The 26,417-nt window shown below is 31.9% G+C and overlaps 1 protein-coding gene across 6 annotated transcripts in view; it reads left to right on the top strand.

Moving 5' to 3' along the window:
* Positions 1–26,417, top strand: part of LOC135132453 (protein yippee-like 2) — a 235,654-nt gene that overhangs the window by 167,833 nt on the left and 41,404 nt on the right. For all 6 annotated transcript variants that reach the window (XM_064060551.1, XM_064060553.1, XM_064060552.1 and 3 more), the window contains one exon: positions 15,823–16,015. In XM_064060551.1, coding sequence (XP_063916621.1) covers positions 15,823–16,015 — 193 coding nt within the window. The remainder of the gene's footprint in view (positions 1–15,822; positions 16,016–26,417) is intronic.

A 26,417-nucleotide genomic window follows, 5' to 3' on the forward strand; every position in this document is an offset into this window, starting at 1 on the left:
ATGGTGTTTTCAAATTTATGTTAAGTAAGGGAGATTTGTTTATTTCGGTTTGGTCGTTCATTAGTGTAGACCAGTGGCGGCTCCTCAGAGGAGGCAGGGGAGGCTGAGCCTCCTCTATTTTTTGGAGCTGAGCTTCCTCTAATTTTTTTCGGTGAAAGAATTTATATTTTTGTAGACATTTGTTATTTTTCAGAATATTTTCTTGGATTTCATTTACTTTCATCATATATCAGGTTAAAATGTCGAAAAAAATTATATTTGCGCCCTCACAATCATAATTCACATTCACACCACTCCGCGTTTGGTTTCAGCGGCAGAGGCTTTGCTAGCCGCTAGTCTCCGATCGACGATGCATCTGAATAATGAGACCGTGACCTTGACGCATCGTCAGTGTGCATCGCATTGGCTAAAACGTTGATCGGACTGCCGCTCCAAGCCGCTAGCCTCCGGCTAGTTCATCTCTTTTCAGATCAAGTCGTACAGATAACTTTATCTCTTTCTTATTAGTTGGAGCAATCGGGTGTAAGTAGGAAAAACATTGAGGTGGTTTCGCGAGCTCCCTGTTCAGTGGTGGTGGTGTTTAGGCTTTACGTAGGTAAGGGTACAAAAGAGGAGACCAACACCATCACTCCCATTAATGGTATTGACAGTTACAATTAGAAACAAAACAGAGCATTTCATGAAAATAATTATAATAAAACTAAATAGTTAACGGCTTCGGTTTTAAGAAACAAATTATACTGTTGGAATTGTGTATTATTTATAAGTGATAAATCTTCCGTTTGGGGTAAAACAGGCTATATAATAATTTACAAAATTTGTCACGAGCTACAGAAAGGCATGAAAAAACACAGGAACACATATTTTCTTCGATTAAATGAGAAATGCTTGGTAAGCGAAACATTGCCAAGAATTTAGATTCGGCTCATAAAAGGGAGAACTATTACGAGAAAGTTGGTGAAAATTGGGCAATTTTTAAAAGACTAATCGATGCATTTGTCTGTCAACGCAAAAGTGTTCTTTTCGTGTGCATGACGAAAAAAATTATTCAGATAATAAAAGATATAAAAAGTAGTGTTTTTCAAATTTGAGCCTCCTCTGAAGAAAACTTCACGAGCCGCCACTGGTGTAGACGGTACTGTGTACCGAAACACGTGTAGCAGTGACTACAAATATATATTTTTTAAACTCTGAAAGTTTTTTCATTATTATTAAAATTAATATGGAGTTTAAACACGTATCAGCCTCATCAATACAAACTATGAAAAAAAAACTGTACAGGATTTAAACTTATTTATACAGGGTGAACAGATTTCCAAATTGTATGTTTTGTCATGTTTTTCAAATGGGACACCTGTATTTTACTACGTTTTCGATTGGTCTCTAAGAAAGTTTGTTTTTGTTATTAGGTTTGTGCGGGTTTATCCTAACATTTTCCAAAAAAAAACAAGAATAGACCTCAAAAATTTTGATTTAAAAAAAAATCTTTCTTATCGAGATCAGATCTAAAATGTCATAAAATTTAAATGTCCCATTTAAACAATATGAAAAAAATAAAAAATAATTGCAATTGTATTCCCGTCTGTCAAAAAAACAGTGGGACAGCCTGTATATTTAACTGCACATTCACGTCACGTGTGATAAAGCAGAATGCTGTAAATTGTATCCCGTGACCACTTGCCATTAATAAAAATAGCATGTAATAGTACAGAGATTGAAAAAAACTTTGAAAACCCTCAGTATACGAATTTTACACTTAAACTATTAACTTCTCGACTTTATGCGTTTTTTATTACCCCGGCGTTAATTTTCGTAGGAATCCCGTATTTATTTTTTCGCAAATAACTAACGACGAAATTCGGCGTGATCCGCCCAAGCCCGATGGCCTCCTCGAAATAGCAAGAAAACAAACATTTTCGCCAAATTAACTTATTTACTTAACGATTTTTCCACCAGATTCGTAAATATTGGCAGACCTCAATATTGACTCCCCGTAATTGCTTCCTCCAGGTTCGCGATTAATAATATTAAATCGCGCTTTTCTAATCAGCGGAAATTGCGTTTGTTGTTGCTACAAACTTCGACCAACGCGGGAGCGCGCTAATTCCGGCTTTATGGCACGCTTGTAAAATTTCTCACGCACTGTATGTCGCTCTCACGACCGGCGAATCGAGCGGGACCGGCGGCCTCCCTGCGGAGCGCCGGCTCTTTCGCACTGTTTTTAATTACGAAACAAGAGAATCAGCTAAAATGTTTCGTCTTTAAATAATGGCCACTGTGTCGCTATAATTTTTCGCGTTTTTCCGGTATGAATCGATAGTCGGGACGCGATCCTCTGCGGTAGTTTGGCGAGACAAATTGACTTTCATTTGGACAGAAACCTCTATTGTTATTCAAAGGATCACCTTACTTTTGACATATTTCGTGACAATAGTCGCTGGCGTATTTTTCATCTCGATGACAGTGATTTTTTATTGTCGCTGAGGCCGTAGCTTCGCCTACGTTTACGATAAATTTTTATCGGGGAAGTCGGGAGTCGTATTAAAACGCGTCTATTGAAAATTTTTATTCGAATTTGCGAAATCTGATGCTCATAAATTTATATCACCTACTGTTGGAGGATAAATGTAATAAAGGATTTACGACGAGGGGGATACACAAATACATTCATAAAAGTGTCATCGAACTGATATGAAGAGTCGTAAAAGTAAGTATCCGGGATGGATAAAGGTCAATTGGTCAAGATGGGGGTTAGAAGGAAAACAAAGTTTCGCTGGAGCTGGGAGTGTGGGAGCGGAATTTTGCTGACTGAGTCGGTGGCATTTGTAACAATTTAAGCAGAGTTGAATATTTGCACAGTGAATTCTGAAGGCAGAAATGTGTCTAAATTTTTAGTTTTCCACTTTCCGAAAGTTGGGTTATCAAAATTCTTCAGGTTATTTTCGTTTTCGGCATTTAAAATAGTTATAGCTTTGAAAGTATTCAGCGTTTAGAAAAATATTCATATGAAAATAACATCAATAATAAATTATGGGAGTAATAAAAATTTTAAATCGTTTTTTTAATATATCTAAGATAATTCTGGGAAATTGAAAGTCATCATAAATTGATATACAGGGTGAGTCACTAATGGCGCCGCGATGTCTCATTAAATTATCAAAACTAGGGGAAAAAGTCGGACGGTTCTTTGAGGACTAGACTCTAGAATTATTTTTAACTATACGGAGTGTTCTGTTTTTAAGGCGTACCACACAACTTAGAAAAAAAATCGTAACCCATCTTGGTTTTGCGAAAAATACTGAAATTCCTTCAGTTTGGAAATCATAATAATTGATAAGTGTTGATATTTTTAAGATAATTTAAATATGGGAAAAGTAAAAAAATCGTTAATCAAATTTTTCGAATTTTCGATTTTTCATTTTTCGATTTCCCAATTTTCCGATTATTTGATTATTTGGTATTTGATTTTTAAGTTTCTCGATTTTCAATTTTTTGATTACTCAATTTTTTGGAATCTCTCAGTTGCTCAGTTCTTCAATGTCTCGTTTCTTCCAATTTTTAATTTCTAGTTTTTTCATTTTCCAATTTCTCAATTTTCAGATGTCTCAGTTTTATGATTTTCCATTTCTCGGCTCTCCAATTTTTCGATTTTTAAATTTGTTGATTTTTGACTTTTTGATTTTTGGACGTTTCTAAGTTTTCAAATTTTCGATTTCCCAATTTCTCAATTAATCGATTTTTGATTTTCCCATTTCTCGATTTCTCGACTTTTCAATGTTTCGAATTTTCAGTTTTTCAGTTCTTCGATTTTTCAGGTTTTTGATAGGATTTTCGATTTCTCAACTTTTTGATCTTTCAATTTTTCAATTAAACGATGTTTTGGTTTTTGATTCTTCAATTTCTTGATTTTTGAGTTATGGATTTTCAGTTTTTCGGTTCTTCAATTTTTCATTTTTCAACTTTAATTTTTCAATTTTTGACGATTCTAAATTTTCAGTTTCTCAGTTTCTCAATTCATCGAGTTTTTTATTTTCCCATTTCCCAATTTCTCGCTTTTTAATATTTAGAATTTTCAGTTTTTCAATTCTTCGAGTTTATCAATTTTTCGATTTTTCAGGTTTTTGATATTTCAGTTTATCGATTTTTTAAATTTTCGATTTTTCGACTTCTCGATTTTTCAACTTTTCGATATTTCAGTTTTGGGACTTTTTCAATATTTCGATTAGTCAATTTTTTAATTTTTCAATTTTTCGCTTTTTCAGGTTTTCGTTTTTTCACTTTCGGAATTTTTTGATTTTTCAGTTTCTCGATTTTCAATTTTTCGGTTCTTCAATGTCTCGATTCTTCAAATTTTTCCATTTTCCGATTTGTCGACTTTACAATGTTTCGAATTTTCAGTTTTTCAGTTATTCGATTTTTCAGGTTTTTGTTAAGATTTTCGTTTTCTCAACTTTTCGATTTTTCAATTTTTCAATTAAACGATCTTTTGGTTTCTGACTCTTCAATTTCTTGATTCTTGAGTTTCTAGATTTTCAGTTTTTCGGTTCTTCAATATCTCGATTCTTTAAATTCTCGATTTCTCGATTTTTCATTTTTCAACTCTCCAATTTTTCAATTTTTGACGATTCTAAATTTTCAATTTTTCGATTTCTCAATTCACCGATTTTTTGATTCTCCCATTTCCCAATTTCTCGCTTTTTAATGTTTCGAACTTTTTCAATTGTTCGATTTTTCGATTTTTCAGGTTTTTGATACATATTTCAAATTATCGAATTTTTAAATTTTCGACTTTTTGACTTCTCGATTTTTCAATTTTTCTATATTTCAGTTTTGGGACTTTTCAATATTTCGATTCGTCAATTTTTTAATTTTTCAATATTTCGCTTTTTCAAGTTTTCGTTTTCTCAGTTTCGGAATTTTTCAATTTTCCAATTAATCGATTTTTTGGTTTCTGATTCTTTAATTTTTTTATTTTTCAGTTTTTCGATTTTCAATTTTTTGGTTCTTCAATCTCTCGATTCTTCAAATTTTCGATTTTTCATTTTTCAGTTTCTCAATTTTCCAGTGTTTCAGTTTTACGATTTTTCATTTTTCGACTCTCCAATTTTTCAATTACTTTATTTTTCGTTTTTCGATTTCTCAATTTTCAGATGTCTCTCTTCTATGAATTTCCATTTTTGGACTCTCCAATTTTTTTGATTTTTGGACGTTTCTATGTTTTCAAATTTTCGATTTCCCAATTCCTCAATTAATCTATTCTCAATTTTCCCATTTCCCGATTTCTCGACTTTACAATGTTTCGAATTTTCGATTTTTCAGTTCTTCGATTTTTCAGGTTTTTGATAGAATTTTCGTTTTCGATCTTTCAATTTTTCAATTAAACGATCTTTTGGTTTTTGATTTTTCAAATTCTCAATTCATGGATTTTTTGATTTTCCTATTTACCGATTTCTCGCTTTTTTTTTCGAATTTTCAGTTTTTCAGTTCGTCGATTTTTCAATTTTTCGATATTTCAGTTTTGGGATTTTTTCAATATTTCGATTCATTTATTTGATTTTTCAATTTTTCGCTGTTTCAGGTTTTCGTTTTCTCAGTTTTGGAATTTCTCAATTTCTCAGTTTTCCAGCTTTTTTAATCTTCAGTTTTCCGATTTTTCACTTTTTCGAATTTTTAAATTTTGGATTTTCGTTTTCTCAACTTCTTAATCTTCCAATTTTCCAATTAATCGATTATTGATTTTTGATTTTTCAGTTTCTCGATTTTCAATTTTTTGACTTCAGTTCAACTTCTCAATATTTCAATTTTAGGATTTTTCAATTTTTCGGTTCTTCAGTGTCTCGATTCTTCAAATTTTCGACTCTCCAATTTTTGAATCTCAGTTTTTCAATTTTTGACGTTTCTAAATTTTCGATGTTTCGATTTCTCAATGTCTCAGTTAATGGATTTTTTTGACTTTCCCATTTCTCGATTTCTTAATTTTTCAGTGTTTAGAATTTCCATTTTTCGCAATTTTTCAGGTCAGGTTTTGATATTTCAATGTATCGATTTTTTAAATTTTAGATTTTTCGACTTATCAATTTTTCAGTTTTTCGATATTTCAGCTTTGGGATTTTTCAATTTTTTTATTCTTCAATCTTTGTTTTATTTTTCAAATTTTCAATATTTCAGTTTTTTGAGTCTTTATTTTCTGATTTTTCAATTTTTCGATTAATCGATTTTTTGGTTTTTGATTCTTCAATTTCTTACTTTTTCAGTTTCTCGATTTTCAATTTTTCGGTTCTTCAGTATCTCGATTCTTCAAAATTTCAATTTCTCGTTTTTTTCAGTTTTACGATTTTTCATTTTTCGATTTCAATTTTTCGATTTTAAAGTTCGTCGATTTTTCAGTTTTTTAATTCTCGAATTTTCTGATTTCTAAGTTTTTCGAATTTTTCGAAATTTTTCAATATTTCAATTTTAGAATCTTTCAATTTTTCAGTTCTTCAATGTCTCGTTCTTCAAATTTTCGATTTCTCGATTTTTCATTTTTCAATTTCTCAATTTTCCAGTGTTTCAGTTTTACGATTTTTCATTTTTGGACTCTCCAATTTTTCAGTTTCAGTTTTTCAATTTTTGACGTTTCTAAATTTTTGATTTTTCGATTTCTCAGTTTCTCAGTTAATGGATTTTTTATTTTCCCATTTCTCGATTTCGCAACTCTTCAATGTTTCGAATTTTCATTTTTTGAATTTTTCAGGTTTGTGATATTTCAATGTATCGATTTTTTAAATTTTAGATTTTTCGACATCTCCATTTTTCAGTTTTTGGATGTTTTAGCTTTGGGATTTTTCAATTTTTCGATTCTTCAATTTTTGTTTCATTTTTCAATTTTTCGATATTTCAATTTTGGGTTTTTCAATATTTCGATTCGTCAGTTTATCAATTGTTTCAGTTTCTTGCTTCTTCAGTTTTTCAATTTTTCGAAATTTTTAAATTTTGGGTTTTCAATTTTTCAAATTTTCGTTCTTTCAGTTTTTCGATTAGTTGACTTTTTGGTTTTTGATCCTTCAATTTCTTGTTTTTTCAGTTTCTCGATTTTCAGATATTTCAGTTTTGGTATTTTTCACTATTTCGATTCAAGTTTCGATTTTTCATTTTTGCTTTTTCAGGTTTTCGTTTTCTCAGTTTTAGAATTTTTCGATTTCTCAGTTTTTCAGTTTCTTCATTCTTCAGTTTTCCAATTTATTGAATTTTAAAATTTTGGATTATCATTTTCTCAAATTTTCGATCTTTCAATATTCCAATTAATCGTTTTTTTGGTTTTTGATTCTTCAATTTTTGTCATTTTTCAGTTTCTCGATTTTCATTTTTTCGATTCTTTAAATTTTCGATTTCTAGATTTTTCATTTTTCAATTTCTCAATTTTCCAATATTTCAGATTTACGATTTTTCACTTTTCGGCTCTCTAATTTTTCAATTTTTGACGTTTCTAAATTTTCGATTTTTCGATTTCTCAGTTAATGGATTTTTTTATTTTCCCACTTCTCGATTGCTCAACTTTTCATGTTTCGAATTCCCATTTTTTCAATTTTTCAGGTTTTTGATATTTCAGTGTGTCGATTTTTTTTTTTAATTTTAAGTTTTTCGACTTCTCGATTTTTCAGTTTTTCGATGTTTTAGCTTTGGGATTTTTCTTTTTTTTATTCTTCAATTTTTGTTTCATTTTTCAATGTTTCGATATTTCAGTTTTGGGATATTTCGTTATTTCGATTCCTCAATTTTCTGATTTTTCAATTTTTCGCCCTTTCAGTTTTCCGATTAATCGATTTTTTGGTTTTAGATTCTTCAATACCCCGATTCTTAAAAATTTCGATTTTAAAATTTGTCTCTTTTTCAATTTTTCAAATTTTTAAACTTTGGACTTTCAATTTCTCAACTTTTTGATCTTTCGATTTCTCGATTTTTCAATTTTTCCACATTTTAATTTTTCGTTTTATCCGCTTTTCGATTTCTTGATTTTTCGTCTCTCGATTTCGGAATTTTTCCATATTTCAATTTTTGGATTTTTCAGCGTTTTTATTCTCCAGTTTTTCGAATTTTCAGATTTTCAGTTTTTCAATTACTCGATTTTTAGATATTCAGTATTGGGATTTTTCAATGTTTCGAGTCTCCAGTTTCCCAATTCTTCAAATTTTTTGGATTTTTTAATTTTTTGATTTCTCAATTTTCCGATGTTTCACTTTTACAGTTTTTCATTTTTCTGGACAATCGATTTTTTAATATTTCAAATTTTAACGTTTCTAAATTTTCAGAACTTTTGATTTTCCCATTTCTCGATTTCTCGACATTGCATTGTTTCGATGTCTGACTTTTTCAATTTCTTGGTTTTCAATTTTTCGATATTTCATTATTGGGATCTTTGAATCTCAAGTTTGCGATTCTTTAGTTGTTTCTAAGTTTCTGAAATTTTTGATTTCTCGATTTTTTCTTTTTTCGATTTTCTAATTTTTCGATTTCCCAGTTTCTCTATGAATTGATTTTTTTCATTTTCCCACTTCTCGATATCTCGAGTTTTCCAATATTTTGATTTTTTAGTTCTTCGATTTTTCGAATTTCGATTTCTCGATTTTTCGACTTCTGAACTTTTCGATTTCTCGATCTTTTGACGTTTCTCGATGTTTCAGTTTTGGAATTTTTCAATTTCTTTTTCAATTTTTCCAATTTTTTATTTTTTTATTTTTCGATTTTGCGATTTTTCAATTTTATTTACGCCACTGGTTTTGTGGGAAAACAGAACAATGCAGATTTAGCTTGTGAAAAACTATCAAAGATGCCAGAACTTCCAAAAATCCCATTTTGAGTGTTTCCAGAGTTTGCTATCCAAGATCTGCGGTATTTTCTCCAGCTAAAACAACAAAATCTCCCGAGTTTCGTCTTCCCCAAACCACTTCCCCTCTTAAACATCCAAGTGCCTCGCTTAATTAAAACCGCCGTTTCCGCAGAAATTCTCAGCGCACACCGGCTACGGTCATCGCCGGGGTTAATCGCTCGACTCGCCTCCTTGACATCTCGCCCCGCTCGGCCCGCGGAACCGGAGGTGCAGTCTCCGGTCGCGATTAAGGGATAACCGCAGCAGACGGCAAACCCAAACGAAATTTATACAGAGCGGAGCGCCGAACGGAATACAAACATTTGCACAATCCGTCTGGCGAGGCAACGACGAAACAAACGTTGTAGTCTTAATGGCCAGAACCGCTCTATCGACGTTTTCCTTCAAGGTAACTCCGTTTCGCATGCGACACGAAGTTTATTCGCACCCCGTTCTTAAGACAAAGAGGTGTTTCCGGTCACAGATAGCGACATCCACGGTTTCTTTGTCTCGTCACCTTGGGACGTGACCACCATGGGGGAAGACGTGAGGAGTACGTCATATTTGCTGTTTGGTTTTAGTGCTGGGGAGCCGGAGATTTGGGCGGGCCAGGAGTGCGCGGAATAAGAATGATTCGGTATATATTTGGATTTTTTTGATGAATGATGGTTGGTTGAAATCACTTTTTGTCAAAATTGTCCAAAAAAAATTTTGAAATTTTACACAGATTTTTTTTGACTTCGCAGCTCAGATCAAATTACGTCGAATCAGGTCAAATCTATCGATATTTCGTATCTTATAATGGAACTGAGTTGGACACATATTGTAAAATAATTTATCAGTATCTATATTTTTTTAAATACGACATTTAATGATAATTCTAATCCCAGAAAACACAGTTTATTACGTCAATATTTTCCACACTCAGATGGATTTTTCAAACAATTATACAAGTTGAAGTAACGTAAGATTTCCGTTTTTGTACGTTTCATGCGGCTGAATTGAATTCGAAATAAGTTTCAGTGGTTTCAAAGTGAACAACGTCTATTCAATGTAAATTTCAGCAATTTTAATAATTAAAATATTTTTATAAACACTGTATAAAAAGATTCCATTTTATTTATACCAGAAGAAAGCGCGTACCTTTCTTTATTTCTTCACAAAATGTTGTGAAACAGATTTTTAAAATAATTCTAATGTGATATTTTGAGAACCCTTCCATTGCTAAAAGTTTTTCTATTCCTAATGATCAATGAGACATCACGGAACGCGCGCATAGTGACTCACCCTGTATTTTCTTTTTTGAGAGTTTTGAATTTTGAATTATTTTTTGTATAAGTTGCTCAAAAGATGTGTCTAAAATTTAACACTAAATTACAAAATTATTTTGCATCAATCAAAAAACTCTTTAGCTTAACTCGGCATTGTTAATATCCTTCTAATTTTTCAATTTTTGACGTTTCTAAATTTTCAATAATTTCTCGATTAATCGATTTTTTGGTTCTCCGATTTCTAGATTTCTCTACATTGTTGTTTAGGTTTCTCAGTTTTTTAATTCTTCAATTTTTCGATTGTTGAATTTTTCGATATTTTAGTATTGGGTTCTCTCAATTTTTCGATTCTCTAAATTCTCGATTGTTGAAATTTTCAATTTCTCAACTTTTTCATTTTTCGACTCCAATTTTTCGATTTTTAATTTTTCAGTCTTTGACGTTTCTAAATTTTCAATTTTTTAATTTCCCATTTCTGGATTAATCGATTTTTTGATTTTTTTCCCATTTTTAGATTTCTCGACATTGCAATGTTTCGATTTCTCAGTTTTTCAATTCTTCAATTTTTCAATTTCTGGATTTTCAGTTTTTCGATGACTCAATTTTTCGATATTTCAGTATTGGGATCTTTCAATGTTTCGATTCTCTAATTTCTCGATTCTTCAAATTTTTGATTTCTCGATTTTCAGTTTTTCGTTTACTCAATTTTTCGATTTCCCAATTTCTCGATTAATCGATTTTTTTAATTTTTGGATTTTTCAGGTTTTTGATATTTCAATATACCGATTTTTGAAATTTTCAATTTTGCGACTTTTTGATTCCTCAATTTCTCAATTTTTCTGGTGAGTGTTTGAATTTTTCAATTTTTCGATTCTTCAATTTTTCTTTAATTTTTCGATTTTTCGGTATTTCGGTTTTGTGATTTTTCAATGTTTCGATTTTCTAGTTTTTCAGTTTATCAGGTTTATGATATTTCAATTTATCGATTTTTTAAATTTTCGTTTTTTCGAATTTCGATTTTTCAATTTTCGATTTTTCGACTTCTTGACTTCGATTTCTCGATCTTCTAATATTTCGATTTCTCGATGTTTCAGTTTTCCAATTATTCGGTGTTTGAATTCTTCAATTTCCCATTTTTTCGTCATTTCAGTTTTGGAATTTCTCAATTTCTTCTTTTTTCGATATTTTAATTTTTGAATTTTTTAAATTTCAGATTTTTAAATTTTTTCAATTTCTCGGTTTCTCCATTTTTCAGTTCTTGGATATTCTATTTTTCAATTTTTCAAATTTTTCAATTTTCCAATTTCTCGATTTTCAGTTTTTCGACTACTCAATTTTTCCATTCCCAATTTCTCGATTAATCGATTTTTTAATTTTTGGATTTTTCAGGTTTTTGATATTTCAATATACCGATTTTTGAAATTTTCAATTTTGGGACTTTTTGATTCCTCAATTTCTCAATTTTTCTGTTGAGTGTTTGGATTTTTCAATTTTTCGATTCTTCAATTTTCCTTTAATTCTTCGATTTTTCGGTATTTCGGTTTTGGGATTTTTCAATGTTTCGATTTTTTACATTTTCAATTTATCAGGTTTATGATATTTCAATTTATCGATTTTTTAAATTTTCATTTTTTCTAATTTCGATTTCTCAATTTTTCGATTTTTCGACTTGTTGACTTTTCGATTTCTCGATCTTCTAACATTTTGATTTCTCGATGTTTCAGTAACCAATTTTTCGGTGTTTCAATTTTTCGATTTCCCATTTTTTCGTCATTTCAGTTTTGGAATTTCTTAATTTCTTCTTCTTTTTTCGATATTTTAATTTTTGAATTTTTTAAATTTTGGATTTTTAAATTTCTCGATTTCTCGTTTTCTCCATTTTTCAGTTCTTGAATATTCTATTTTTCAATTTTTCGAATTTTTCAATTTTCCAATTTCTCGATTTTCAGTTTTTCGATTACTCAATTTTTCGATTGCCAATTTCTCGATTAATCGATTTTTTTAATTTTTGAATTTTTCAGGTTTTTGATATTTTAATATACCGATTTTTTAAATTTTCAATTTTGCGACTTTTCGATTCCTCAATTTCTCAATTTTTCTATGTTTCGATTTTTTAGTTTTTCAATTTATCAGGTTTATACTTCAATTTATCGATTTTTTAAATTTTCGTTTTTTCGAATTTCGATTTCTCAATTTTTCGATTTTTCGACTTGTTGACTTTTCGATTTCTGGATCTACTAACATTTCGATTTTTCGATGTGTCAGTTTACCCATTTTTCGGTGTTTCAATTTTTCAATTTCCCATTGTTTTGTCATTTCAGTTTTGGAATTTTTCAATTTCTTCTTTTTTCGATATTTTGATTTTTGAATTTTTTAAGTTTCAGATTTTTATATTTTTCAATTTCTCGGTTTCTCCATTTTTCAGTTCTTGGATATTCTATTTTTCAATTTTTCGAATTTATCAATTTTCCAATTTCACGATTTTCAGTTTTTCGGTTCCCAATTTCTTGATTAATCGATTTTCTTAATTTTTGGATTTTTCAGGTTTTTGATATTTCAATATACCGATTTTTAAAATTTTCAATTTTGCGACTTGTTGATTCCTCAATTTCTCAATTTTTCTGTTGAGTTTTTGGATTTTTCAATTTTTCGATTCTTCAATTTTTCTTTAATTTTTCGATTTTTCGGTACTTCGGTTTTGGGATTTTTCAATGTTTCGATTTTTTAGTTTTTCAATTTATCAGGTTTATGATATTTCAATTATCGATTTTTTAAATTTTCGTTTTTTCGAATTTCGATTTCTCGATGTTTCAGTTTACCAATTTTTCGGTGTTTCAATTTTTCGGTTTCCCATTGTTTTGTCATTTCAGTTTTGGAATTTTTCAATATCTTCTTTTTTTCGATATTTTGATTTTTGAATTTTTTAAATTTCAGATTTTTAAATTTCTCGATTTCTCGGTTACTCAATTTTTCGGTATTTTAGTATTGAGATCATTCAATTTATTCATTTTTCGACTCCCCAATTTTTTTATTTTAAAATTTTTCGATTTTCAAATTTGTACGTTTCTAGATTTTCAATTTTTCGATTAATCGATTTTTTTATTTTTCGATTTTTTAGGTTTTTGGTATTTCAATATATCGATATTTCAGTTTTTGGATTTTTCAATTTGTCAATTCTTCAATTTTTCTTTAATTTTTCAATTTTTCGATAGTTCGACTTCTTAACTTTTCAATTTCTCTGTCTTCTGACATTTTGATTTCGCGATGTTTCAGTTTACCAATTTTTCGGTGTTTTGATTTTCCAATTTTTCGATTTCCCATTTTGTCGTCATTTAAGTTTTGGAATTTTTCAATTTCTTCTTTTTTCCATATTTTAATTTTTGAATTTTTTAAATTTCAGATTTTTAAATTTTTCGAATTTTTCAATTTTCGGTTTTTCGATTACTCAGTTTTTCGATATTTCAGAATTGAAATCTTTCAATTCCTTCATTTTTTGACTCCCGAATTTTTTTTTAATTTTTCAATTTTCAATTTTTTAGTTTCTATATTTTCAATTTTTCAGGATTTTCAATTTATAATTTTTTTAAATTTTCGATTTTTGGACTTTTTGATTTCTCAAATTTTCGATGGATTCTTTGGATTCTTCAATTTTTTTTTTAATTTTTCGATTTTTCGATATTTCAGTTTTGGAATTTTTCCATATTTGTCAACATTTCCATTTTTGGACTTCTTGACTTTTCGATTTCTTGATTTTTTGACATTCGATTTCTCCATGTTTCAATTTTCCAATTTCTCCGTGTTTCGATTTTTCACTTTTTCGATTCCCAATTTTTCGTCAATTCAATTTCGTAATTTTTCAATTTTCTTTTCATTTTTTCGATAATTTAAGTTTTCAATTTTTGACGTTTCTAAATTTTCAAGTTTTCGATTTTTCAGTTTTTTGATATTTCAGTATATGTATCGATTTTTAAATAGTCAATTTTTCTACTTTTCGATTTCTGATTTTTTTTTAATTTGAAATAAGTTTCAGTGGTTTCAAAGTGAACAACGTTTGTTCAGTGTAAATTTCACCAAAGCTATTTTAATAATAAAATAAGATGCGGTAATAAAATATAGGGTGTTCTATTTGAAAAAACTGAAATATCAATGTTTGAAAATTGTAATAATTAAAACAGTTTTTATAAACACTCTACATGAAAATTGAATCACTTTTCTTTATCTCACCACAAAATGTTGTAACACAGATTTCAAAAATAACTCTATTCTGATTTTCTGTAAATCCTTCCATTGCTAAAAAATTTCGTAATTAAAAAAATACTTTGACTTTGGACAATTAAATTAGGTAAAAATGTATAGGGTGTTTCATTAAAAAAAAATAATAATAAGAAGAAGTTGGACGTTACGCCTTAAAAACAGAATACTCTGTATAGTTAATAGTATATTATGTAACTAGTTTTACAAATGCCTCTTTAGTCAAGAATTAATTTATGCACCGATGTTTAAAAAGCGAGTTTTTACGACTTAAATTTAACATCATAATTATCGAGACTCTGAAAACAACTTTTTATACTCCGAAAATTGTTTATATTTTGATTTAGAACCATTGTGTAATTAGATATTGTCATTCAAAAAGCATGTATTTAATTGTGAAAAATTCAAAGTTGGTTGTACAAATTTTTTAATAGTTTGAAAACAATGTGATTTTAGTCTCGTTGCTTTTAAAAATTTCAAAATCTCAGTTGTAATTAGTAATGTGAATCAGTAGCTAAATTGTAGAAAAATGTAACCACGAAGCTCAGTGAAGGTTATGGGTAACTAGAGCAGAAATTTGAAAAATCACCTATACTTTATTAATGTCTTGTCAATTTATAATGATTTACAAACAAAACAGTTTCAGGTTAGATAAAACAACAACATAATTTAAAAACTTTTAACAACATATTCGTACAAATTCCAAGAATGTGGTTCATTAATCGCACCGTTTCGCCCCACTCCACGAAAGACAACAATGGAGTTCGCCGACTATCGACTAGACTAATATTTTTACTCTAATTACTCCAGACACTCCATAATTAATGCACGTTGCAATTCATTAATTGTATTGTGAGGGACAGTGCAGCCTTCGCTCACACTAATTAACCCTAATTCACGACGAACGAATGCCCTTTTTCTACCACAAAGCCACGTCTAGACACGCTCCCGATAGATACCGAACGCTGAATTGAATTATTCAGCGACTTGAGCCCTTTTAAATGTCATTAAGTAGCTTGCATGAATGGGTTTATCATAATCTACTTGGAAATAGAACGAATCGATGGTGGGTGAGCATAGGTGACTTGTACCCACCAGTCGATACCATTGGTATTGTTCGACGATGTGTCAAGAAAATGAAACCAGAAGGGAGAAGGGTTGGAAAAGTGGGTTGAATTAGTGTATATTTTATGCGGAGTAGATCACTGCCAAATTTTATAAAAAGTAAGGGGTCTGCGGACCCCCGTCTCACACCACTACCAAAAAAATCCGCACTATTATACTTTATTACATTCCTCGTTCTGATTTAAGTTTTTTATGCAACGACCCCCGCGGGGTCGCTTATTTTTCGCCGCCGCCTCATTACTCCCCCGCCGGGGTTCCGAACGCGGGAGTTAGCGTGGCGGCCTTCGGTTTTCTTGCGTAATTGATTTTTTTTTCTGGTTGTCGTAGGTGTGACAGCTCCGCATGGCCTGCCGTCGCAGCCAGCAACAGCAGCAGCACCAGCAGCACCACCGCCGCCACAAGCAGCAGCAACAGCACCATGGTGAAGACGTTCCAGGCCTACTTGCCACAATGCCATCGCACTTATTCGTGCATACACTGCCGGGCCCATCTCGCCAATCACGACGAGCTTATTTCAAAGGTTGGCTAAGTTTCAGTGGGCGATTTCACGTGTTGAAATTATTGAAGTGTTGTGGGTCGAGCGGGGCGATTTGGATGGATTGTTGCGGGGTTGGGTTGTGGGTTTTGAGCGCGGTTGATGAAAATGTGGCGCTGCGAGGGTTGAAGGCACTCGGGGAATTAGTGTATTGTCGGGAGTGTAGACAAACAGTCTATTTGTGAATGTCCGGGTTTGGAAAACAAGGAATCGATCATGGGAATATTTTTATCGCGGTTAGAATCTGGGGGAAAATCTGCATTTCTACGTTTTATTAAAAAAAAAAATTAAAATGTGATCTTATACAGTACAGTAAACAAAGTTAAAATATGCAATTACACTTGCGGTTTATGAGTCCGCCTTGTTTTTTAATCACACTTACTTTACATAAATGTGCAATATTGTTTGCATATCACATTTGAACTAAAAAAAAGGAGGAACGTGATTTTAGAAGTATCCGGTTTAAAATTCAATTTTCTTAAAAAATTATGAACATTGCCCCATTCAGTACACGAAAATGTCTTTGACTAAATTTTCAAAATGATGGAAATTTTCATAAAAAAAAATTAAAAAATTGAGCGTTTCGAAAAGTTGGCTAAAAATTCCAAAAACTATAACGTTCACTTTCAAATCTTTTTTTTTAAATTGCCACATTTCAATGGCGAGTTTGGAAAAATGAGATTTGAAATAATTGAGAAAATGGGACCGAAAGTAATTTCTAGAGGTCGAAATTTACAAGAAAATGTCTTTAACTAAATTTCCATAATGATTCCAAAAATATAGTTTGTTTATGGTCTAAGAGCAAGGTTTTAGAAATATCGAGTTTGAAAATAGATTTAAAAAAAAATTGATTAAAATTGTTAAATTGACGATTATGGGAAAATAATAGGAATAATCGAAAAAGGTCCAAAATTTCATAAGAAAATTTGAGCTTTCGAAAGCGTTGCCTAAAAATTCCCAGAAAATTCTGGAAAATAGATCTCAACGTGTTGATTCGAAAAATACTGGCTGTTTATGGTCTTCGAGTTAGATTTTGGAAATATCCGGTTCGAAAATCAATTTCAGAAAAACGCTAAAAATTGGCACATTTCAATTGGAAATTCTGGAAAAATGATAGGAATAATCGACGAAATGAAGCTGAAAATGACTTCTAAAGGTAGAAAGCTACAAGAAAATATTTTTAGCACAATTTCCAAAATGGTCGAAAAAATGTCAAAAATTTCATAAGGAAAATTTGAGCTTTCGAAAACGTTGCCTAAAAATTCCCAGAAAATTCTGGAAAATAGTTCTCAACGTGTTGATTCGAAAAATACAGGCCATTTATGGTTCCGGGGTTAGATTTTGGAGATATCCAGTTTGAAAATAAATTTAAAAAAAAAAAACGCTAAAAATCGGCACATTTCAATTGAAGATTCTGGAAAAATCGTAGGAATAATCGAAGAAACGAGGCCGAAAGTAACTACTAAGCGTCGAAATCTGCAAGAAAATGTCTTTAAGTAAGTTTCCAAACTAGTCAACAAGAAAATATTCTTAGCAAAATTTCCAAAATGGTCGAAAGAAGGTCAAAAATTTCATAAGGAAAATTTGAGTTTTCGAAAAAGTTGCCTAAAAATTCCCAAAAAATCCTGGAAACTAGATCTCAACGTTTTGATTCCGAAAATAATGGGTGTTTATGATCTTGGAGTTAGATTTTGGAGATATCCGGTTCGAAAATCAATTAAAAAAAAAAACGCTAAAAATCGGTACATTTCAATTGGAAATTCTGGAAAAATGGTAGGAATAATCGAAGAAATGAGGCCGAAAGTGACTACTAGACGTCGAAATCTGCAAGAAACTGTCTTTAACTAAGTTTCCAAAATAGTTGAAAAAGCGTCGAAATTTTCATAAGGAAGGAATATTGAAAAATAAAGCTTTTGAAAAAGTTACCTAAAAATTCCCAAAAAATTCTGGAATATGGATCTCAACGTACGCTTTCTAAAAATATAGTTTATCTATGGTCCAGGAGCAAGATTTTAGAAATATCGGATTTGAAATAAAATTTAAAAAAAATAGCAAAAATTGCCACATTTCAATTGGGAAAATACTTAATAGGAATAATCGAAGAAATGAAGGCGAAAGTAAGTTTTGGAGGTGGAAATCTACAAGAAACTATTTTTAGCAAAATTTCCAAAATGGTCGAAAAAAGGTCAAAAATTTCATAAGGAAAATTTGAGCTTTCGAAAACGTTGCCTAAAAATTAAGAGAAAATTCTGGAAAATTGATCTCAACGTGTTGATTCGAAAAATACTGGGTGTTTATGGTCTTGGAGTTAGATTTTGGAGATATCCGGTTTGAAAATCAACTTTAAAAAAAACGCTAAAAATCGGCACATTTCAATTGGAGATTCTGGAAAAATGATAGGAATAATGGAAGAAATGAGGCCGAAAGTAACTACCAGACGTCGAAATCTGCAAGAAAATGTCTTTAACCAAGTTTCCAAAATAGTCGAAAAAGTGTCGAAATTTTCGCAAGGAAGGAGTATTGAAAAATAAAGCTTTTGCAAAAGTTACCTTAAAATTCCGAAAAAATTCTGGAATATGGTTCTCAACGTACACTTTCCAAAAATATAGTTTGTCTATGGTCCAGGAGCAAGATTTTAGAAATATCGGATTTGAAATTAAATAAAAAATATCAAAAATTGCCACATTTCAATTGGGAATTCTGGGAAAATACTTAATAGGAATAATCTAAGAAATGAGGGTGAAAGTAATTTTTGGAGGTGGAAATCTACAAGAAACTATTTTTAGCAAAATTTCCAAAATGGTCGAAAAAAGGTCAAAAATTTCATAAGGAAAATTTGAGCTTTCGAAAACGTTGCCTAAAAATTCAGAGAAAATTCCGGAAAATAGATCTCAACGTGTTGATTCGAAAAATACTGGGTGTTTATGGTCTTGACCAAGTTTCCAAAATAGTCGGAAAAGCATCGAAATTTTCATAAGGAAGGAGTATTGAAAAATAAAACTTTTGAAAAAGTTACCTAAAAATTCCCAAAAAATCTAAAAAATGGATCTCAACGTACCCTTTCTAAAAATATAGTTTGTCCAGGGGCAAGATTTTAGAAATATCGGATTTGAAAATAAATTAAAAAAAATATATATATCAAATTTGCCACATTTGAATTGAGGATTCTGGGAAAATAATAGGAATAACCGAAGAAATAAGGACGAAAGTAACTTTTACAGGTGGAAATCTACAAGAAAATATTCTTCGCAAGATTTCCAAAATGGTCGAAAAAAGATGAAAAATTTCATAAGGAAAATTTGAGCTTCCGAAAAAGTTGCCTAAAAATTACTACAAAATTCTGGAAAATAATTCTCAACGTGTTGATTCGAAAAATATTGGGTGTTTATGGTCTTGGAGTTAGATTTTGGAGATATCCGGTTTGAAAATCAACTTAAAAAAAAAACGCTAAAAATCGCCACATTTCAATTGGAGATTCTGGAAAAATGATAGGAATAATGGAAGAAATGAGGCCGAAAGTTTCCAAAATAGTCGAAAAAGCGTCGAAATTTTCGTAAGGAAGGAGTATTGAAAAATAAAGCTTTTGAAAAAGTTACCTAAAAATTCCCAAAAAATTCTGGAATATGGATCTCAACGTACGCTTTCTAAAAATACAGTTTATCTATGGTCCAGGATCAAGATTTTAGAAATATCGGATTTGAAATTAAATAAAAAAAATATCAAAAATTGCCACATTTCAATTGGGAAAATACTTAAAAGAATAATCGAAGAAATGAGGGCGAAAGTAACTTTTGGAGGTGGAAATCTACAAGAAACTATTTTTAGCAAAATTTCCAAAATGGTCGAAAAAGAGCCGAAAACTTCATATTGAAAAATTAAGCTTTTGAAAAAAGGGTTTTCTTAAAATTCCCAAAAAATTCTGGGATATAGATCTCGAGGTGTTGATTCGAAAAATATAGGTTATTTGGGTCCTGAAGCAAGATTTTAGAAATATTTGATTTGAACTCAATTTTTTGACAAAACCTAAAAATCGACAGATTTCCCCTAGCGATTTTGAAAAAACGACAGAAATAATCGAAGAAATATTGCCGAATGTGACTTCCATAAGTCGAAAACTAAAGTCTAACTAACTTTCTAAAATGATCGAAAAAGCGTCGTATTTTTCAAAAGAACGGAGTATTGAAAAATTGAGCTTTTGCAAAAAGCTTTCCTAAAAATGTCCAAAAAATTCTAGGATATAGATCTTGACGTGTTGATTCAAAAAATATAGCTTGTTTATGGCTCCGGAGGAAGATTTTAGGAATATTGGGTTTGAAATTCAATTTTTTGAACAAATCTGGAAACATGGCATGAATAATCAAAGAAATGAGGCCTACAGTAACTTCAGTTTCAGAATCTGCATAAACTTATAAAAATGTCGACTTCTAATTTATATATATTTAACTAAATGTGTTTCAACCTATTCCAGGATATATATTTTTTTAGTTTATAAATCAAATGATACTAAAAAATACGCTTTACAAAAACTATAAGAAATGAAAGAATGCTCAGAACTTCACAGGTTAAATATAGAGCGAACTTAAAAATTAAAAAAATAATGTTGTAAGTTTCTTTCCCAATTTGACAGTTATGTTCAGATAACTGCCAAATAAAATGTCAAACAACTCTACACTGTTGGCTTCATTATAATAAAAATCAATTTCATGGTCTGCCAGACGACTTTTTTTCGCATTTGATACATATTCATTTATATATAACATGAAAAAAGTTGAAATTTATGCGTTCTTTCATGAAACAACTTCGCCAAAGCTTCCAATTTTTGAACCTGAATGGGATTTTAAGTAACGTTTGTCATAAAATTAAAATCAGCTTTAATGCCACCCACTTTTGCGACCTTTTCGATTTAATTGTAACGCAATTTGCCCATAGTGCCCGTTTTAAATCCACGCAAATCAGTCGTGAACTTGAACCAATTCCTACCAAAAATCGATTTTCCGTGTCCCTGCTCTCGCACCCAAACGAACAGGTATAAATATTCAATGCTAGAAAATCCTTGACTACAATAATCGCCACAAAAACAAAGGTGCCTCCAAGGCCTCCGTCCTGTCCGTCCACTGAACCGCGTAAAAAAATTTGACGAACATCTCCGATCGCCAAAAAAATTAATGGCAGGTAAATGTGAGTCAGCGAAGAATTCAGCTCACATTATTTACGATTTCGCTGAATAATTGCGGTTAGCAACATCGGGATCGAATCCGACTTGATTGATTTCTCGTCGTCGTAACCGAGAGAAATGTCTTGTTTTTGGCTTTTTTCCGAAATTGAATAATTGCGTGCGGTTTATTAAAGATTTTTCCCCGTTGACTCAGCCAGTTTTAGCATTTCTGGCTCGCGGCCAGGTATACGGAGAACTGCAAAACAGATGTGTTTCCTCAAAATAACGAGAAGTTGTAGAAGGTTAGTTAACGCGTGCTTGTCTCTCCTACGTTCCTCATGTGACATCTCTGATTAAATAATAACAGCTGATTGCCCACGTGGGATCGCGTTGTACCAAGAAAATGGACGGAGGGATGTGAGTTTTGCGCTGGAATCGCGTGCTAACGGACGGACGGAAATGTTCATTCGGCGGTGTGTTTGTCTGCGGACGGAAATTAGAGGACAGGTTGTAGAAGTATGGTAATTGTAATTTGCAAGATCGTCGCGGTAAAACTGCTTCATGCTTTTTGCTTGTTCACCTAAAAAAAATTCAATCGTATTAAAATTTTCAGTTGATGAAATTGTGACTTTTTCCAAAAATTTCCAAAAAACAAAATTACATTTTCAATATTTTTCAAAAATTTCAAACAATTAGGATGCAAAAAAGACACTCATGACAACGTTTTTCTAGACCCTCATGCAAAATTTGGCAATAAAGCCAAAAGTGACCAATTTTCAAACCGAAAGGATCCAAAATTATAGCCAAATCATTTCCTAAATTCTAATATTATGATTTATGATAAAGTACATCTGTTTTTCAAATCTAACATTTCATTAATTCGAAAGATGATGTAATCACAAGCTTCACGTTCTAACTTAAGTTCAATAATATGTAGTTTGAATTTGGTAAGTCTATTGTATTCTAAGTAGTGTTGGATATAAAAAAAACTTAAATGCCTTGAAAATGGATACATATTGAAAGCAACACAGTTTCCGAAATTAGTCTGCAGAACACCACTTTGTGTTTAATTTTATTGGAATACAACAAACCAAGAAAGTCAAATCATTATTGTAGAGAAAAATAAATTAAAAAAAAAGCATCCTTCATCGAAGTACAAAATTGACACTTTTTGTACTGTAAACCAAAAAAAATCACAGGAGTATTTTTTATAACGTGTGTTCCAATATTTTATGGGGAGATATACAGAGCGTTCGAAAAACGTTATTATCAATTTTAGATGTCTTAAATAATAATTAATTAACAGTCTGAAGATTAGTCACTAGAATGAAGAGGGGTTGGATGAGCGGGATTATTGCTTGCTTACAAAAGACTTTAAGAAAAAGTAAAACTTAGCCCCACTCACCCACCCGTTCTCTAAGTTTTGTTCCTTCTCAAGATAAAATCTTATAACAAATAGTATAACAAAAAAAATTAGGATTAACGCTTTTGTTTTCTATTTTTAACAAACTGGGTTCTATTAGTTCCCATTAGCACTCCTCCAAAAGAACATATAATTAACCCCGCCCACCCACCCATCGTCCTTTCAGCGATTAATTTTACCTGCTGGAAATGAAAGTGAATGTTATACTGAACATAAATTAACTACTTGCTAAGATAAGGCTGATTTCGGCAAATGACATACCATCTAATAAAATGGAGGGCGGGTGGGTGGGGCTGGTACTTCTTAAAATAAAACTGAACGATATTAAGAGTAGTCCCTAAAGTGAAGACGGGGTGGGTGGGCGGGGCTACTACTTGTTTATAAGACTCAGCTCCGCCTACCTCCTCTCTCCATTTCATTGACTTATCCGAATGAACGGTGGATCTTACATTGAAGAGAAATAAAATCGTTAGAATGAGCTCAGCGCAGGTGGGCGGGGCTACTGCTTCCTTGTAAGGTTCTCAGCCCCGTCCATATTTCTCCATTTCACCGCCTTATTTTATTTACTGTAAAATAGGAATCGAATTATATTATAGATTTAAAATAATGTCAAAAGTGGCCCCGTCCTCCCACCACTGTTCCGTTTTCATCACTCATTTAAATAGTGAAGAATCATCTAAAGTAAATTTAATGAGATGCAATCGTAAACGCCGCCTCTCTTCTCTGGGCCAATGCAATGATTTTTAAGGTGGAGCTTGTGCGAGTAGGAGGAGCATCGGTAATATTGTTTTTTAAACACTATTTTCTCGTCTAGGATGCTTATTAGCAGCAGATTAAAGCTTTTTAAATACTTTTTTTAACAATTTATCTATTTTGTCATCGACGGTTTAAGGGATTCGATTAATTAGCAGATTAAGCGTAGTCACTACAATGGAGAGGGGGTGGATGGGCCGAACTATTGCTTGCTTAAGTTTAACTTTGCCCCCCCCCCCCACCCGTGCTCTAATTTTTTTTTCTGAAGTAAGAAATAAATCTTTTGCAAATAGTAAACACCCTAGGTTCTATTAGTTCCCATTCGCACTCTACAGAAAAACATATAATTAACCCCGCCCACCCTCCCGCCTCCATTTCAGTGATTCATTTTATCTGCTCTGAGTGAAAAATGGATTTATAAACAGAAATAAAATTGTTAAAATGAGAACTGGGTGGGCGGGCGGGGCTAATATTTGCCAAGATAAGACTGATTTTGGCAAATAACATATCCTGGGGTTAAATAGAGGGCGGGTGGGCGGGGCAACTTTTTGCTTACAAGACTCTCAGTCCCGCCCGCCTCCTTTTCCATTTTGATCACTCATTTTATTGGTTCTGAGACGAAATTTCGATTTTATAAAAAAAAATTAATTTTTCGAAAAACGACTGCCGTTAGCATTTACACTTAAATAATAAAGAATCATATAAAGTAAACACAATGAGATGTAACCGTATACGCCGCCCGTCTTCTCTGGGCCAATGAAATGATTTATTAAGGTGGAGCATGTGCGAGTGGGAGGAGCAGCAAGTAATACTGCTTTTTAAATATGATTCTCACGTCTGGAATGCTTATTAACACCAGCTTAATATTTTTTAGATACTTTGTTTAACAATTTATAAATTTTCTCACCTACGATATAACAGATTTTCCGAAGATTCTAATAAGATAATAATGTTATTAATTAGCAGATTAAAAGTAGTCACTAAAATGTGGAGGGGGTGGAAGGGTGGGACTATTGCTCGCTTATGAAACACTCTGGAGTGAAACGTTTAACTTAGCCCCGCCCACCCACCCGTTCTCTATTTTTTTCTTTTCTTCTGAAGTAAGAAGTAATCTTATGACAAATAGTATAACAAAAAAAAATACAATTAGCGCTTTTTTTTTCTTTTTTTAATAATCTAAGTTCTATACGTTTCCATGCGCGCTCTACAGAAGAACATATAATTAACCCCGCCCACCCACCCCGCCTCCTTTCAGTGATTCATTTTATCTGCTCTGATTGAAAGGTGAATCTTACATTAAACAGAAATAAAATCGTCAGATTAAGAACAGCGCGAGCGGGCGGAGCTTAGTACTTGCTAAGATAAGACTGATTTTAGCAAATGACATACCCTGTAATAAAATGGAGGGCGGGTGGGCGGGGCTACTATTTCCTAAAATAAAACTGAACAATATTACGAGTGGTCCCTAGAATGAAGAGGAGGTGGGTGGGCGGGGCTACAGCTTACTTATAAGACTCAGTCCCGTCCACCGCCTTCCTTCATTTCACTGACCTATTTTATTTACTGTAAGATCGCGTAAGAATTATATTTTGAGAATCTAAGATTTAAAACAAATTCAAAAGTGAGGTTTGCTTATAAAAGATTCTGTGGGAAGAAGTTAAACTTGGTCCCGCCCACCCGTCCATTCTCTCATGTTTTCTTCTGAAATAAGAAATCTTATAACAAAGAGAACAATAAAAAAAATTACGCCTAGCACTTTTTTCTTTAGGTTCTATTAGTGCCCATTCGCACTCTACAGAAAGACATATAATTAACCCCGCCCACCCACCCGCCTTCATTTCAGTGATTCACTCTATTTGGTCCGAATCAAAGGTGGATCTTATACTGAATAGAAATAAAATCGTTCAAATAAGAATAGCGCGAGTGGGCGGAGCTAGTACTTGCAAAAATAAGATTAAGAGTAGTCACTAGAATGAAGAGGGAGTGGATGGGCGGGACTATTGCTTGCTTATAAAAGACTTTTTAGCAAAAATTAAACCTAACCCCGCCCCCCTCCCACCCGTTCTCTATTTTTTTTTTTTCTTCTGAAGTAATATAAAATCATATAGCAAATAGTATAACAAAAAAAAACTATAATTAAGGCTTTTTTTTCTTTTTTTTTAACAACCTAGGTTTTATTAGTTCCCATTCACGCTCTACAGAACAACATAATTAACCCCACCCACCCGCCCCGCCTCCTTTCGGCGATTTATTTTATCTGCTCTGAATGAAAAGTGAATCTTATACTGAACAGAAATAAAATCGTCAGAATGAGAACGGCGCGGGCGGGCGGGTCTAGTACTTAACACTGATTTTGGCAAATAACATATCCTCTGGTAAAATAGAGGGCGGGTGGGCGGGGCTAGTACTTCCTAAAATAAAGCTGAACAATATTAAGATTACTCACTAGAATGAAGAGAGGGTGGGTGGGCGGGGCAACCGCTTGCTTACAAGACTTTCAGCCCCGCCCACCTCCTTTTTCCATTTCACTGACTGATTTTATTTTTTGTAAAATGGGAATTAAATTATATTTTGACAAGTGGTAGAATCTAAGATTTAAAACAAAGTCACTCACCCCTATTCCATTTTGATCACTCATTTTATTGGTTCTGAGATGAAAATTCGATTTTATATTTACAAATAATAGAATCTGGGGTTACATTTTTTTTTATTTTATTTTTAGTAAATTTTAATTTTTCGAAAAACGACTGCCGTTAGCGTTTACACTTAAATAATAAAGAATCGTATAAAGTAAATACAATGAGATGCAACTGTAAACACCGCCCCTCTTCTATGGGCGAATGAAATGATTTATTAAGGTGGAGCTTTGGCGAGTGGGAGGAGCATCGGTAATATTGCTCTTTGAATATGATTTTCACATCTGGCACGCTTATTTAACAGCAGGTTAATACTTTTTAAACACTTTGTTTAACGATTTATCTACTTTCTCATTAAGGGTTTAACGGATTTTCCAAAGTAGTATTACGAGTAGTCACTAAAATATAGAAGGGTTGGAA

The sequence above is a fragment of the Zophobas morio genome, unplaced genomic scaffold, assembly GCF_036711695.1.
Source record: "Zophobas morio isolate AGI-343-1 ecotype UQ-CSIRO unplaced genomic scaffold, CSIRO_AGI_Zmor_V1 ptg000021l, whole genome shotgun sequence".
NCBI lineage: Eukaryota > Metazoa > Arthropoda > Insecta > Coleoptera > Tenebrionidae > Zophobas > Zophobas morio.